At 42.2% G+C, this 17162-nt stretch overlaps 1 protein-coding gene across 8 annotated transcripts in view; it reads right to left on the reverse strand.

Moving 5' to 3' along the window:
• The window catches only part of Chchd3 (coiled-coil-helix-coiled-coil-helix domain containing 3), a 256469-nt gene extending 252150 nt beyond the window's left edge, over nucleotides 1-4319 (reverse strand). For 7 of the 8 annotated variants that reach the window (XR_015685388.1, XR_015685387.1, XM_087656520.1 and 4 more), the window contains exon 1: nucleotides 4080-4304. Coding sequence is in view for 3 of the 8 variants with exons in the window: in XM_087656517.1 (XP_087512643.1) it covers nucleotides 4080-4160 (81 nt within the window). In the remaining 5 variants the exon portion in view is untranslated. Of the gene's footprint in view, nucleotides 1-4079 lie in introns of all 8 variants that reach the window. The other variant, NM_001106588.1, reaches the window with a different exon arrangement.
• Nucleotides 4320-17162: the final 12843 nt, after the last annotated feature.

A 17162-nucleotide genomic window follows, 5' to 3' on the forward strand; every position in this document is an offset into this window, starting at 1 on the left:
TTATCTGAAATTTACATAAACATACCACTCACCAATCCAGAACTCAACATTTTTTCAGACACAGGAGGCTGAGTAAGAGGAACAAAGATAAAGCCTTCTGCCCTCAGAGAGGAAAGCTCAAGTTATCTTTGAGGTGGTAAATGTGGGAATCACATGACACAGAACAGTTCACAACTTCAGCCCCTAACAGTTTTTAGATGTCTTTAGATGTTTCTTATCAAATTGATTTAAAGAACACCAATGCAATTTTCTCTCGATTTTTCCCTCCACAAAGGAATAGGTCATTTTCTGTAAACACTAGTTTCTGCTACCTTTTTAAGGCATGACTCCCATAAACATGAGAGACGAAATGGGATGGCAGGGAAAACACACAGATTCACTTCTGTAAAACATTTTCTTTTCAGTTCACATATAGCTTGCTACTGTGTTCTGAATCCGAGAAAGCTTAAGATGTCCCAATATATTCACAGAGCCTAAAGTTGAAAGGGACCAATTCTCTATCAGCTAACTAAATCACTCACAGTCCCCATGGCTAACGAAATAAATGTATAACCCTCACTAGCTCTGAAGAACCCTAGACAGCACCCCACATTAAGAAACCTCTTCAGTTGGGGGCTGTTGTTTACCAACATCTGCCAGAGCACAGGGTGTATTTCACAGAGGTGTGCATAGTACTCTGAGAGACTCCTGTGAATGTCAACTTGTACCTTCAAGGCCAGCTAGAGACTCGTTATGCCAGAAACAGTGATAAGTATAACTTTGAAAATGATACTCTTTGAAGTTGACATTTGCTCTGAAGAGTTCACTCACAGCTCTGATGTTTTAGAAAAAGTTGTGAAAGACTGGGTTCTGAGTATACTTTCTAAGCAGGCACAGCAGGTGGACACAAAAATCCTATTAAGCACATGTAATGTGAGTAATAAAAGTGCATGTTTTTCTATCACTAGAAAATGTATCTGAGACTCAGAGAGAGTTCACTCAGTCTACATGAGTAGTAGTTCCATATGCAAAACTGAAACCAGGAAAGAATACAGGCTGTTTTACAGAGGACAAACAATACTAGCAACCACTCAAAATATGGGAAAGAGGGAGAGCATATATAATACCATAAAAAGTAGTGCCTGCCAACAAGAAACTTGAAACTTGACACTGTTTCAAGTTGTAGTTACAGGCCATAAGCACCTCAGCAAGAAAAACATGGATACTCAGGATCTATCAATAAACTCAGCCTACTTAGTAAGTTTTCTGTTGCTCACTAAATGCTATTCTTTCATATTAGGATAACTGAAGACGAAATTGCTATCCTCATCAATGGAACAGAATACAAACTGGTTTTCCAGTAGTGGGTACTGAATTATTGGTAGACTCGTAGATCCTAAACATTATAAAATTGATCAAAATTGGGGGTAAAAAAGCCTATTCAGTCAAGTTGCATTAACCCATAAAAATGCAAAACTGAAGTTTGGGCCTCATCTGCCCATGTTTTAGCAACTGACAAAAGACAAAGCCTTGCTTTCACACTAAGAATACTGCTCTTGTGCCTGGAAAGCACCCAGAGCAGTCAAAAGAAACTGACAAGACTCACATAGGGAACGGATGATCTCAGGAGCCTCAGTCTACCCCGTAAGGGTCTCTCATTGAAACATAACGTGCTCTCCTCTTTAGTTATTTTGGGTTTGAGCTTCAGCTCTGAGGAATTCCAAGCACAGGACTAGGTACACACGCATAACCACATTCTCATTAACATGCAGTTACAGTCAGACACCAGAGAGGGAAATGGAATCAAAGGTGACTTGTCCATCATAAGCTACACTAAATCCTACAAAGATCTGAACCCAGGATTGTTGGATTCCAATGCACTTCCAAAGAACTTTGTAATTTTAAATGTGAAAGGAACCCTATCATAATGACTGCTTACTTATAAATCTACAAAGCAGCTTGGAAATATACAGATCAATGGTACAGTGCTTGTCTAGGACCTAAGTTCAAGTCCCAGCACCTCAAATAATAATTAATAATAATAATCAACTAAAAGCCTGCGATTCAACAGGTGTTTTACAAACCTTATCATCTTACCCTAACCAAAGGAAGTGATAACATTCCACTTTATGAATAAGAATGTGTATTCAGAGAAGTGACCTGGCCAGAGTCACAGGCCATTAAAAATGTCAGCCTAATTCCAAGTTGGCTTTCTCCTGTCCATGATCTCAAGGAACCCAAAATGGTCCCAAGTCCTCCCAATTCAACAGCACACCAGTTTTAAGAAAAGCTGCTACAGGTTATATTTTGTTCTCAAAAAAAAAAAAAACTGACAGTGTCAAGAAGCCCATGCGACTTCTAGGAAAAAAAGAGCTAGAAAAAAAAAAAAAAAAAAAAAGATCTGAGAGATGTACCCAGCTCCACCAGCCTGAAGAACAAGAAAACTAAATGATGCTCAAGGAGGTTACAGGCAATCCTTGAAAAGACCAGAAGCAAAGGAGAACCTTGCCAAGGGCATTTGCAGAAGAGCAATATACAAACCAAAATGAGCCTGCCTGTGCCTGGACTGTTACAATAGAAATAAAATGTATCTGAAAAAGGAAGCTTATGTCAAGTTGTGTGGCTGAAGGCCATAGTTTTTTTTTTTTAAGTTTACAAAAGTTCTTTAAAACAATCTCACCACTTGAGTGAAATGCATATTCCTACTGCCATGCCCTTCACGATACCCTACGTCGTCATCTCCTACCTAAATCTCTATGCTGTGCCCAAACTCTTTCAATTTGTTACTGGCCTGTCTGTATTGAAACATGAGGACATGGACTTAATGCATTTTTCTAAACAAAATCTTCTCACCTGAAATTTACTTTCTTCTTCTGCTTTTTTTTTTCCTAAGTTTTCACTCTCTAGTGTGGAACATCAAAGTCTTTAATCAACTTTCTTTTGTTTTTTCTCCATCTCTGAATAAAACTCAACTCTCCAGTAATTCTTATCTTACTACAAAAAGTAACAACTAAACCACAGCAGGCAAAGAGTTCTATCACCAGAATAGTGAGAATTGCTGGTCACAGACCCAAAAACTCAGTTCAACAGTCGGGAGTTTCTAATCAAGAAAACTTTAATAAAGTTCTTTCCAAGGTTAACAAATTTCAAAGGAAAAACTTTTCAAACAGTTGAAACGTTTTTAAAGCTTTATTTCCTTACATAGTTAATTAGGAGTAGTTGTGTAAAAACAGTAGACAAAAAATATGAAGTATTTCTAAAACCTTCTGGAGCCATAATGCTTTATTTACTAGGTACCAGTAAGTGTACTTCCCAAACCACGAAGCTCCAAAGTCAGGGGCAAAGGAGAATATTAAAGTTGTTAGTGTGTATACTAACACTCTAGAGGAAATTCAAGTTTTCAGTTCATGTATCAAGTACACGCAGAGGGCATTTAAGAAGTCTCTACAAGGAATCCTTCCGAACTTACTGTCTTAGCTCTACAACCTTGAAGGACCAGGCTGGCAGTTGTAGGCCTGCAGTAACTGGGCCAGGTTCAAAACTTGGGCTAACAAACCACAGGAGAAGTGCCTGGGAAAACGACATTATCAGGTGGAAGGGAAAGCGCCAGGGCCAGATTAGCCAGCTGGGTCAGGAATGACTTGAATGCATGGGTGTACGTATGTGTTGGGGGAAGGGGTGATACCAGAAGAGGGGCATAGATTAGCAGAGGCAAATAAGAATAATCCTTAAAACAGCGATGCATTCTGAGATTGAAACGTGCGTGGAAAAGAGGGGCTCGGGTCGTGTACAGAAGACACACAGGCCGCCATAGTAAGGCAAGAGTTTCAATAAAGTCCTGCAACTAGTGAGCAAGGACGACTGTGGTGACCTGGCACCACCAGCCCAGCACAGTGCATGGCTCCTAGCACACAACCAAGAACTTTCTCTGAATGGAGGTTCCGAGTCTTGAAACTACGAGCTTCTTCCCAGAGACCCAGATTTCTAGCGGGACAGCAGGGCAGGCCGAGAGCGGAGAAAGCAGGTGCAGCTGTCCCAGACACATCTCCACGTTGGGATCCGAGTTCAAGGACTGCCCTCCGCCCGCCCACGGCACTCACCCGGATGCCCTTCACCACCGTGATGTTCTCGTTCTCGTCCGCCTCGAAGGTGACCCGGCGGGTGCTAGCGGTCCCGCCCATGGCTCCAGCTTCTGTCCCCGCAGAGTCTGAGCGTGGACCTGAGCGTGGACCTACGAGCACGTCAGGACCCACGCGCACACTTGCGCGTGAAAGCCCAGGACGCTTCCCTTGCCGGGTAGGAGCAAGGCCACGACCCCAAAGAGCAAGGAGAAGGCGCCGGTCCCAAAAGCCCGCCTCCTCCGGTCACGTGCGAGAAGCAAGGCACCTCGGGTTAGCCAAAGTAGTAAACTGCCCGCCTCTTATCAGAAGGTGCACTAGGATTGGCTGGACCGGACCCGGATGCTATGGCAACAGGTGGTACTTAACAGGACTTCCGGGGCCCCTGAGAATTATGGGAATTGTAGTCTCGATCGGTCTCAATAGTTGCTGTGACAGGTCTCAGGCCCTAAACGGTAAAGTGAGCGGAGCATTCTGGGAGTTGTAGTCTTGACGGCCCTGTAGGCCTCTTACTGGTCTCTCAAGGAAGTTTGTTCACCCAACCACTTTGCTTTGCAGTTTACTAAAGAATCTTAGATAAGTTAAGTAGACACAGACTCTCCAAATAACTCAAAGCAAGATATGGAAGATGCACTCCCCTAATATACTCAAATTCACTAAACTTACTGTGCCATTTAGACTAAACTTAAAGGGGCTGGGACTACATTTGCTTACGTTCCTATCTTATGACTTAGGTATTTGTCAGTCTGTGTGACGTGAAACTTTTTTTTTTTTTGGTTCTTTTTTTTCGGAGCTGGGGACCGAACCCAGGGCCTTGCGCTTCCTAGGTAAGCGCTCTACCACTGAGCTAAATCCCCAGCCCCGACGTGAAACTTTTAAGGTAGAACTTTTCTACGTGCGAAAATACACAGGAAAAAATTATTTACACGAAGATACAGAACACTGCTTCCCACGTCTGTGTCTCCTATTCGCTTACATAAGTTAGATCACAGGAAGATTAGGTAAAGGAAAGTATTCGATTTATGGAGGACTTAAAGCAGCGTTAGACAAAGTCGAGATGATGTGCTTTGGAAAGTTTGTAGTTTGGTACCTTCAAGAAGTCTAAAAACGTTAGGAGATACAGAGGTAGAGCTAAAGACAGTTTTGGTTTTGTTGTTTGGTTTTGTTTTTTGTTTTGTTTTGGGGTTGTTTGTTTGTTTGATGCTAAACACTGTTGCTAAAAGTACAATATGATCTTAGACTTATGGAACCAGAGAAATACCCTCTAGTTTAGAAATTAGATGGACGGGGCTGCAGATGTAGCCCAGTGGCATGTGCAATGCCCCAGGCTCTAGCCGTGTCGGGGTAGAGAAAAAAAAATGAGAGTGAAGAAGAGTGGAGGAGACGGGGAGGGAACAAAACTAGCTGAACAAAAATACGTTTTTTTCAACTTGTCCTCTTCAACATTAAAAGACACAGAGCACAGTACACCACGGCATCCTCCTAGGCCAAAGGGATCCACAGCATTAAAGAAACAGTTTTGAGCTTCGGTCATTTGTCAGTATGTCAGACTCCGTACAGCAGACACTATGTCTCTCCCATTGCTGTATCCCTGCTCAGGAGCAGCGTCCCTTCGTCTCATCAGGTTGTTCTTTTCATCATACCCACTCTAAGTCACGTGACACTCCCCTGCAGTCTCAAGACTGTCTGCTCCTTTCCTTGTCCTCACCTCACATCACAGTTGAGCTCGCTTCTGTGGAGAACCCAAATACACAGGGATTGCCGTTCCTTACATTGGGTCCTCCCCATCCACAAGCACAGCCACCTCCCTTCCTACCCCATATATGTCACGTATTGGAGGATGCTACATACAGCAGTTACTCAATAAACTTACGAAATTAGAGGCTTCCATACAGAGAGTGGGAAGATAAAAGTACCACTTGTTAACAAGGGTGAAGGCCAAGCCTGAGACAGCAGTGGATGCCTTCCGTTAGAGCACAAAAAGCATCAGGTGGTCTCTTCGGCAAAGGATCCAGAATGCTTTCAAACCTCTAGTTCATTTCAAGCAACAATAAAGAAATCTTCGTTTAAAAACTTTTATACATCTTATGAGGGTGTTAGGGGATGCCCACAATGACAACTCCCTCCCTTTCCTCACGGCTTTCTCGAGTTTCAGTGTGAAGTTCACAGCGTACAAGAGGAGAAGCAGAGCAGCTTGGGTAATGAGTCTGAGCTGGGAAACATCACGGCAGACTAGAGAGAGGTGACACAGGAACCGTGAGCAAAATGAAAACATCCAGATGGAAAGGCAGAAGTCAAACTGCCTCTGTCACACACGGCACGATCTTATAAATAGAAAAAAAAAATATATATATCTCCAAGAATCCACCGAGAAAAGTAATTTCTTAAAGTTCAGCAGGGTTGCAGAATGTAAGTTCAGAAACGTTCCTGTGCATCTCCGTGCACTGCAACTAGCAAACCAGAAATGAGATAAAGGTATCAAGTCCATCAAGAACAGCATCGAAAACAGCTCAGATGCCCGCTTATTGATAAATGGATACACATGACTCAGCACCTCCAGATAACGGAAGAGCGTTGAATAATAAAAAGGCGCAAAGTGCTGGGATACGCTACAATACGGAAGAACCGCAATGTTATGTCATACCGTGAAACACTACGCCAGGGGCTAGGGAGAAGGCTCAATGCTTGAGCCCTTGAGGCTCAGGTGCAGTTCCCAGAATCCCTGTGGCAGATCATAGCTGCTAGTAACTCCAGTTCTGAAGGACAAGACCCCTCCTCTGAGCTCCGCAAGCACCAGGCATGTACTTGGAACCCAGACAGATAGATAGACATAAGAGATACATGATATAAATAAATGTATTTTTAACTCTTCCCAAGAAAAAAAAACCTAGACACAGAAAGACTATATGTTATGTGATCCCATTTAAGTGAAGTGTGCAGAATAAGCCAGTCTTTGGAAAGCAAAAGTAGGTTGTGTTTGGGGCCTGGGAGGGTGAGAGGAAGATGGAGTTTTCATTGGTACAATGTTTCAGGGCAGAGCTGTTGATAGAAATAGGTTAAAATTAGTTCATGGCAACGGCTCTACAGCTCTACCAAACTGACTGTTTTGTGCACTTAAAATAATCTTTTTTGACATGGAAGTTAATAAAGAAGGACAGAAAATTTATTTAGCATTCAATAAAGTCAAATGTGAAAGGTTTTTAATAAAAAGGTGGGGTTTGAGGCAGAAATCAGTGGCAGAGCCTTTGGCTAGCATGGGCAAAGCTCTTGTCTCAACATCAAAAAGTGCGTGCTGGGTAAGGAGATGGCTGTAACCATAAGGACCCAAGTTCAAATCCCCAGCACCCACGTAAGAAGCTAGGAGAGAGGTAAAGCACAGTGATTGGGTTCCTAGGGCTTCTTAGTTGGCCAGTTCAGTGAAAGGCTAAGTTGCAGATTCAGTGATGAGACCTTGTCTCAAAATCTGAGATAGAGAAGGTACTAAGGAAGACAACGTGATATCAAATGCCGGCCTCCATATGTACACATACAGGTTCCCCCCTCACCCCCTCTCTCTTCCTCCCCTGCTGCTGCTGCTGCTGCTACAGCTGTGGTTATCTGTACAATATCAAATCAATCAAAATTCCAGCATTGGTGCTGAAGGGCTCATGAAGACCTAGATAAGGAGTCATAGGCAAGTGATTGCTTCTAGGGAAGGGAGAGTCCTTTCTCCTCAGTTGAATGGCCCCAGGTATGCCGCCTACCATCCACTAGATAGCCTCACAGCTGTGTGCATAATGACAGTGGGTTATACATTTTTTTTTTAAAAAAGTAATTATTTTTAAAAAGAGGACACGAAATGTGAAGAAATCCTGTGGGAGGATCTGAAGGGTGTGGCTAATGGTGGAGAGTGGGAAATAAACATGATCAGAATACATTGCATAGATGTAAAAAAAATTATAAAATAGTTTTTAATAAATGAGGATCTTTGGTTAGTGAAATAACAGTCTACAGGGAGACCAGCATGAAGTAACTTACAGCTTAGTCCCACAACTCAAGAAACTCACGCCTCCATAAATTTCTGAACTCTGAGAAAGTTTTCAGCTGAAGTCTTTAAAATGGCTGGTCTTAACGAGGCTCCTGCTTGCCCTCCAGCTCCCCTCTACCTGCTCCTGGCATAACAATAGCCTTACCAAAGACTCTTCCTCGTGGCATGAACCTACCAAACATCAGCAGAGCATCCCAGAACCCCCCCCCCTCAGTCTCCACCCCAGAAACTGGAGTCCTAAGGAAGAGTGGCAGAGAACAACACTGTCCTCTGTAGCATAGATGGGACTCAGGGACTCAGGGCCTAGTTCTTCACAAACCTTAGCTACTGTGATAGCTAAGCTTGACAGTCAACTTGATTGGATCTGTAATCAAGTAAGAGACACATTCTGGGTGGGTCAGTGAGAATATTTCTGGGGGAAATAAGGGTGAGAGCACTCCTCTCGTGTGTGGGGGGAGGGGCATCTTCCAGCAGATGCCCAGATATAAGGAGGTCAGAGGGAACAGCTAGTGATTTCTCCCTGATCATCTTTCCTCCTTGCTGTTGCGGGCTTCCATTCTGTTGCTGGCACTGCTGTGGCCATATTTGCTGACACTTGAGCCTAGTGTCTTCCCTCCAGTGTGGACTGAAGACCAGTAACAGTGTCAGGCCAGGATGGCTGAGACTGTCAGCCTCGTGACTGAGCAGCTACATAGTTCTTTGTTTCGCCTGTATACAGACAGTTGTAGTTGGACTACCCAGACCACACTGTGCAAGCCAATATATTAAACGGCCTTTTTTGTAGGTTTGTCAAAGGTTATGTTCCTCTAGAGAAGCATTTATCAACCCGTGGGTCACGACCCCCTTGGTGTTCCATATCGGATATCCTGCATATCATATATTTACGTTGCAATTCATAACAGCAGCAAAATTACAGTTATAAAGTAGCAATAACAATAATTTTATAGTTGTGGGCCATCACCACATGAACTGTATTAAAGGGTCGCAGCATTAGGGTGATTGAGAACCACTGTTCTAAAGAATCCTAACTAATACAGCCACTAAAAAAGTATTGCCCTCCAACTCCTCGTTCTGTGTCATTTCTTACTTTTGTGCCACATCAAACCCTGGGGAGAAAGAGAGAGGAGGAAGGGAGGCTCAGAGAGGAGGGGGAAGAAGAGAGAAGGCAAGGTAGATAGGAAGGAGGAGAGAGGAAGGGAAAGAAGGAGGAGGGAGGGAAGGAGGGAAGGAGGTACAGAAAGGAAGAGAACAGAGGAGGTAGGGAAGAGAGAATGGTGGGAGGGAGAAAAGTAAGGAGAAGGAAAAAATGGTAGGGGAAAGGGAAGCAGGGGAGAGAAATGAGGAAGGATGGAGAGAGAGCGGGAAAGAAATGGTTTCCAGTCATCCTTCCCATTGGGGGGTTGGGAGGTGGGGGTGGAAAATAGCCACCTAGACTTTTAAACTATTCATCTGGGATGCAAGACCTTTCTGGTGGGAAGAAGGCATGTAGTATACACTCTGATTTTCCATCCCCAACTTTCAAGCATAAATTGCTAAAAGCAAAATCTTCTCTTCAGCTGCTCCCTTACAAGTCCCTTGGCTGTCCCTAATCACTGGGCCATGCGGAGGCAGAGGTGAAACGACAATGCCTGAGGAGGCAGACGGCCCAGGTCCTGGTCCCTGGCCAGCAGAGCTAATGAGTGTGTTCTTCATCACATGACGAGGGCCCTCTCACAGCTCTTCAGGAGCACTGCCGCTACACAGCAGAGCACTTGGAATTGATGGCCCGGCCCGAAATCGAATGTAGATATACCAGTCTTTCTTCCTGAGCTACAAATTGAAGCGGTTGCCCTGACATTAGTCGTGTACTTAGAGAGACAATTAAACACAGTCCTTGAAACCAGGATAATGCTGGAAAATCTAGGCCATATAGTTGCCATAGTTATAGCTAGCCAATTAAAATCACTGGAAAGAGCTACTGCGGGCGGACTCAAACGAGATGAGCACATTCTGAAAGTATGGACTAGGACATGGTTTGACAGGCTGTCACAGAGTCCCAGCTTTCAAACTCCTCCCATCTATTATACAGGAAGCCATATGAAAACAGAGAAATGCTAAACAGTCGTTCTCCCTGCATGTGGGCATTTGTGTGTGTGTGTGTGTGTGTGTGTGTGTGTGTGTCTGTGTGTGTGTGTGTGTGTGTGTGTGTGTGTGTGTGTGTATGTGAATGCACATGTGCTCCCGTGACATATTTGGAATATAAGAATTTTAAGTAGTACATTTAAGGAGATTACAAACTCAAAATAGCATAAAACAAGTCGCAGTAAGTAAGCAGCATTAACGAGCGTGGGATAAAGATGCGGCTTTTGGCATAAAACGTACCAGTAACAGCACGAACCACCATCTTCACTGAGCTACCCATGTAATGGGTAAAATCATGAGAGCGCGGCCCCTCACTTCTCAAGAACTTCTCTGTCCATCTCCAGCTTCCAGCAGACAGAACCCTCACTGTTAATGTCTGGCTCATAGTAAATATATATATTTATTTACCTTCCGATAGGGTGAGCCCTGATGACCATTCTACTTAACAGATAGATACCAATTAACACTACATAGCTAAAATAAATTCTGCACATGGGCCATACTCTTGACAATGCTCCACAATTTCCTGGTATGCCTGGCATAAAGTTTATTCTAGAGCAAAGCCTCACACCATTTATAGCCGGTTTCTAAGTGGACACTCTCTGTCACTGCCTGGAAACTCTACCTGGCCTTCTTCATTTTTATAGTTTTTCTCTGACATCTCATTTCTTTTCTCTTCTCTGTGTGCTCATCAAATTATAGTGGCCGGAATATTGAATGTTGGGGTAAGGATGTGGAGGGAGGGGTTGATGGGGAGAAGTGAGCACAGACAAGAAGAAACAAACCCTGCCTAGCTCCCATCTCTTTCAAATTCGAGCCCTGCCAAGGTCCCAAGGCCCTCTGATTTTCTTTGCACAGGATTAGAGTGATCATCTCTGACGAGCGGAGCATAAGTCAGAAGAGACTCATCTCTCATCCCGATCCCTTAAACAAGCACAAACATTCCATCTGTCATCTCTCCTGAATGGCTCCTCTGGCCTTGATGAATTTTCAAGCCATTTTTACTTGAGAGCACAGGGACCTTCTCCTAACCCTTTAACAATATCTACCTGTCATGGAACTTGAGAGATTTCTGAAATGCAGCCTGTTAGCCTCTTTGCTTCCAAATAACAAATGCTTGAAATGCATCAAGGTTATAGGAGCGCTTCCGCTGAGAGGTTGGACAGGCAGAGAAATGCATGTTTACTGATGCTAATCCTGTAGAAAGAGCAGCTGTGCACACTAAGACGCTGGTACCCAGCCCAGGATGTTTGTTTCAATTCTGTCCCACCTCAGGACCATCCATGGTAAGCATGTTACTGATCTCCCAATGCCAGTAAAACTCAGGTTTGCTTCTATATTCCAAAGCAAACTCTTTACCCCAACCCTCAACACTCTAGTTGCTATAATTTGACAAGCAAATGGAGTGAAGAAAAGAATCTTAACCCTTAGCCCAGAATAGGAGATTGGACAGTGTATTCTCATGGGATTTGAAGTGGAAATAACCTTTATGACCATCTGATCACCTTTTCCAATTTTTTCATTTTTTAAAAATTTTACTTTTAATCATATATACATAAGGGGTGCACATGAATTCAAGTGCCCACAGAGGCCAGAAGAAGGAGTTGGATCCCCCCTAATGCTGGAATTTCAGGCAGTTGTAAGCAGCCTAGCATGGACAGCTGGGAACTGAACTTGGTTCTTTGAGAACAGTATATACACACTCATAACTGCTGAATGATATCTCCCCAGTCCCTAGCCTTCATTTTATTTTGCAAATGATAGAGCTCACACCCAGAGAAAAATCACTGAGTTGCTCAGTGAGTCTGTGATGCCCAGTGACATCAGAACCATTCAGTCTACTACTTTGCCACCACCTACAATTCCTCTGTGATGGAAACTGCCCTCAGGAGCCTCTCCTGCCAGGATTCTGAGACCTGATAAAGGGCATTGCAGCAGTCATTGGAACCAATGCAGATGGGATTATTAAATGTAGATTGAAGTGGAACTTTCTGGATATGTCACGTGATGCAGACTCATGTGATGTTTTGATGAAGCAAGACCCATGGGAAGACACGAGATGTTTGGAGAGTGTGTACATAAACAGAACTCAGTGGACAGTGATCGGGCACTTGCATAGGCTAGCCTTGCAATACTTCTTTGTTCTGTGTCTTCCCTTATCTCCACATTGTTGAGACAGGCACAGAAGAGAACTTCTGCTGGCATCATGGCTGGCTCTGGTCACTCCTGCTGACTTGTGCTGATTTGGCAGAGGCCTAGCTGTTTCTGCTGGATCATGCCACTGCTGCTGATTTGTGTTTGGTATTCTGACACTACTGAACTGGTCTGCTAGTATCCTGACAAATGGAAATTGAAATTGCCCCAAAGTACTACCTTTAAACAGGTCCACATTCCCTTGCCCTCTTTACCGTCTTTTCTCCCCTACCCTAGGATGGTGGGCTAGAAGGGGGAGGTAAAGCATTTGAGAATCCTTATTAAAAGTAGGTTTTTAAAAATCTAAGCATATCAGAGATGGCAATGGTATATAGTTTTGAGGTGCTGATATAGACCTTAGCTACAGGGGTAACAGGTCCAAAATAAAGGCAGGTTCCTTCCCTGTGGGGATTCCACAGGCTACACACGATTCATCAACTGATCATGCAGTCCCATTTCAGGGAATATATATAACAGATACAAGAACTCAAGTCTGCCAAAAACATGTAGAGGGATGGTTCCAAACCTTCATAATGCTCTTTAATACAGTTCCTCTGTTGTAGTGACCCCCAGCCACAAAATTATTTTCATGACTAATTCATAACTGTAATTTTGCTACTGTTATGAATTATAATATAAATATCTGGTATGCAGGATGGTCTTAGGTAACCCCTGTAAAAGAGTCATTTGACTCCCCCAAAAGGGGTTCAATAACCACAGGTTGAGAAATACTGACATAGAGGACAATCCATCATAGATCTTCATTCACTCAAACTGCAAGGCAGGAAACAATGCAAGGGCTCACTGATTTAAGAGTGTCACAATGGTGGTATATTTGTATAAGGAAAGGCTTTACCACGGTGAAAACAAAACTGATAACTACTATTAAATTTAACATAGCTGAATATCATAGGAATGCTGCTGAGCTAATGAAGGAAAATACAAATGAATATATGCTGCATAAGGCCATTCACATCCTGTTAAGAACAGAGCAAAGCCTACAGGTCGAGCCCATGGGCCCAAAGCTGTGGGATCAATCACAACCACATGGGGAGAGGAAAAGAACATTGAAAACATATCTTATTAGAGCAGTGAGCTGCCTCAGCTCATAAAAGTACTTGTATCAGAACTGACAGCCTGAGTTTGATTCACCAACCCACATACATGGTGATAAGAGAAACTGATTCACTCAAGTTGTCCTCTGACCTCTATATATGTATTGTACAAGTACAAGTGCATGCACACACACACACACACACACACACACACACACACACACAACTGACAGTAAAAGAAAATATTTACCTTTGTAAGTGGAACTCACCTAACCTAAGAGGAGCACCAGAAAAACGTCTGCTATGTCACAGAGATTCTAGTCAATATCTATGTGTCTCCTGTGTCATGTACCTATCTGTAAAATTTTATTAAGCTCTATATTTAAGATTCATTCACTTGTTCATGAGAAATTAAGCAAGACTCCAATTAATGTTTTGTTTCTTTGTTTGTTTTTGGTTTTTTTTTTCTTTTTTTCAGAGCTGGGGACCGAACCCAGGGCCTTGCGCTTGCTAGGCAAGCGCTCTACCACTGAGCTAAATCCCCAACCCCTGTTTTTGGTTTTTTTTTTAATTTGGAGGTAGAGGGAAAGCAAGACAGAGAGATCTGTTTGAGTGAACATGTCTTAGGGGTTGATTGAATCCTTTACTACAAAATTGAGATTTGTGGTTCTTTATAATTAACAAGAACATTCTAGGTCTATTATAGTCATTCACCTGTGAAAAGAGAGAATCAGAAGATGATCCATGGGATAGACATGTCCTAAATCATCTGAAATTGGAGGAAATGTCACAGAGAAACTTGAAAAAGAGGCATGCTGGAGTCAGTCAGCTCCCACACCCAGTGATACTTGCTGATTTAGATGATTCGGATACAGCATCCTGACGATTTGAAATCAAAGAGCATGTGAACAGCTCAGTCACATGAAAGGCAAACATTATAAAATTGAACTTGCATTTTCTCTCGGGCCTAGTTAATTAACAGTTGGTAATCTACCACCATGTGGTGGTGCCAGGATCACATAGGTATCCAAGCATAAATAGAGTTGACCTTTATGTTTTCAAGTTTCACGTTTGTGGATCCAAAGAAGCAGTTATCGAACATATGTTGGAAAGGGTAAGAGAAGACCAAATGTTTAATAGCGTTTATGGCTCTTCTAAGGGACCCAAGCTTAGTTTTTAGTACCAGAATGAGCAGGTCACAACAGTCTGTAACTCCACCTCAAGGGATCCATAGTCCTCTGCTGGCTTCTCTGAGCACCTGCACTCACATACATGGGTATGCACCTCACCACCCCACCCACTATACACACACACACACACACACACACACACACACACACACACACACATACACACTGCTGAGTTGCATGGCTGCTGCAGAAGGGACAGAATGACTTAGTTCCCATCCCTGGAGCATAGCCAGCAAGGCATGGGTCTCCTCTGATGGTTGCTAGGTGTAAGGCTTGTTTGTATAGTAATGTATGTAATTTACTTTTGTTTCTCCTTTGGAAAATATTCTCCCTGCCAAGGTTAATGACTCCATGACAATTAGAAACAGAATGTGTGTAGGAGACAAGGGTGTGTCTAATGTCCTCAACAAAATGGAAAATGCTATGACCTTAAAGATAGCCTTTAAGGCTGTGGGAAAAAACTCTGAAAACAAGCATTCAAAATATATCATTTTTAAAATATGCAAAATATGAGAATGAAATATGAATTGTATAAGGGGCTTCATAGACCTAAAAAACAAAGACAGATGAATTAACAAGCCAGCTTCTCAGAAAGATACATAGGCAGGTAGATTCCTGAGTTCAAGTTCAGCCAGGTATAGAGAGAATTTAGGACCACCAATAATGGGAACGATGAACTTGGAATGGGATCCCACCCATCTAGCTTATTGTTTGTGCTTACAATGGCAGACAGATCTCTGAATTAATTTGCTATGTTAAAAAAATGTACTTGTAGTCTCTTTCAAGAAATCAAGAAGCTATAGTCATAAAATGCTGATTTATAGAATAATCAAAAGGGAACTTGGGTAAATAATTGAATTGATATGTAAATTAAAGATTGGGCTTTGATATGTAAGAGCCGAGCTCTACACAGCTGTCTGGAGAGCCAGTTCAAAGTAGACACAGAGCTGTCAGCTTCTACCCATGATTCATTTCAAGTAGTTGTTTCTACTGCTCCCAAACACACCTTCCTCAGAACCCCTCTTCAAACCAAGACTGGTCCTTGGCAATATACTTTTAAAATTTTATACATACATATTTTAATGAGATTGTCCCGTCCTCAACTCAAACCAAGGGTGGGAGTAAGGCTCAAGACATAAACCTATCAGCATGCCTCTCCTGGTTCTCCTAGGAGTGCAGTGTGCCTTTCTGGGGAAGCTTCTGGAATCGATACCCATTGCACAGGTAGGAATATATATCCTCAGACATTCTTTTTTGATCACCTAAGAACCCTGCATGAAAAAAGAGCTAAAAAGAAAGAATACAGCAGTGAACTGGAGACAGACAGCTTGGCTCTAGGCCTGTATCTTCTCTGCTGCAAGTTGCCACACAAAACAAAGTATGATAAACCACTTTACCTTCTGCTTGCCAAGTTACTGATATTTACCATAGGGTAGTCATTCATCACACAAGGCCAGGGTCCCTCTATTTACCTGGCCCTGCCCTGGCCAGGGTAGGAGGTGGAAACTGAATGTCAGAGGATAAGGGAGGGGGTACTTTAGGACCCTGAAAATAGACAGGAACTATATAGAATGAGTTGGAATCAGAGAAACTATTTGTCAGTGTTACATCCTGACATCTGGTAAATGGCAGAACATATCATTTTTTCTCAAGACATGGCTGTGAGAAAGAGGCTTCTCAAAGAGGAATGGATTCTAAATGTGTAGGCTGCTAAAAAAAAAAAAAAAAGATAACCTTGGTTCAGCTCCCTCCCTTTCCCTACTATTATTCATTGAAACTTTCAAGTGAGGGAATACTTTACTTCAGGGATGTTAAGTATTTTAGTTAAAGCACTTAACTGAATAGATAACATCTAACATTTACTAAAAAGTGAGGCACTGACCTTATGTTTCCCTGGCCAGGTTTTTTCCTTCTTGATTTCAAATACACCACTGTATTTCCAATATCATATTTTATTTTGTTTGTATATGTTTCAGATATTTATATTACCTACATCAATTCTATTTTTAACTCCTTAATTTGGAGTTATTTGTAAACTGTTACCCTATTTTCCTTAGTCTTTCGTAAGTAGCTTCTGTTTATTAAAATAACATGTTTGTCACAGTAAATGTAGATAAATAAAACATGAACAATAAGAACTATATATAATACTGACTATCCTTATTTATCTATTGCTAATATACTTGAAATATAAAAATACATTCTTTTTTATCTTCAAATATCTTGCTCTCTGTAAACCACATTTCTGTGTCATCAAATATATTGTTTTACAATAGTTTTCAACTATGTAATTACATGATATCCTTTTGTATAATATTTTCATTCGTCTATCAAATGTCCTACTTACTGGATTTTAGAAATGTAAACCCTAATTTGTAAAAACAGGTTATTAATAATGGTCCGATTAAACTTTTTATTTAATACATGTATTCACTTACTTGAGAGGTGTGGCACATATGTCACAGTGTTCTTGTGAGGT

Source organism: Rattus norvegicus, chromosome 4 (assembly GCF_021556685.1).
Source record: "Rattus norvegicus strain SHRSP/BbbUtx chromosome 4, alternate assembly SHRSP_T2T, whole genome shotgun sequence".
Taxonomy (NCBI): Eukaryota; Metazoa; Chordata; class Mammalia; order Rodentia; family Muridae; genus Rattus; species Rattus norvegicus.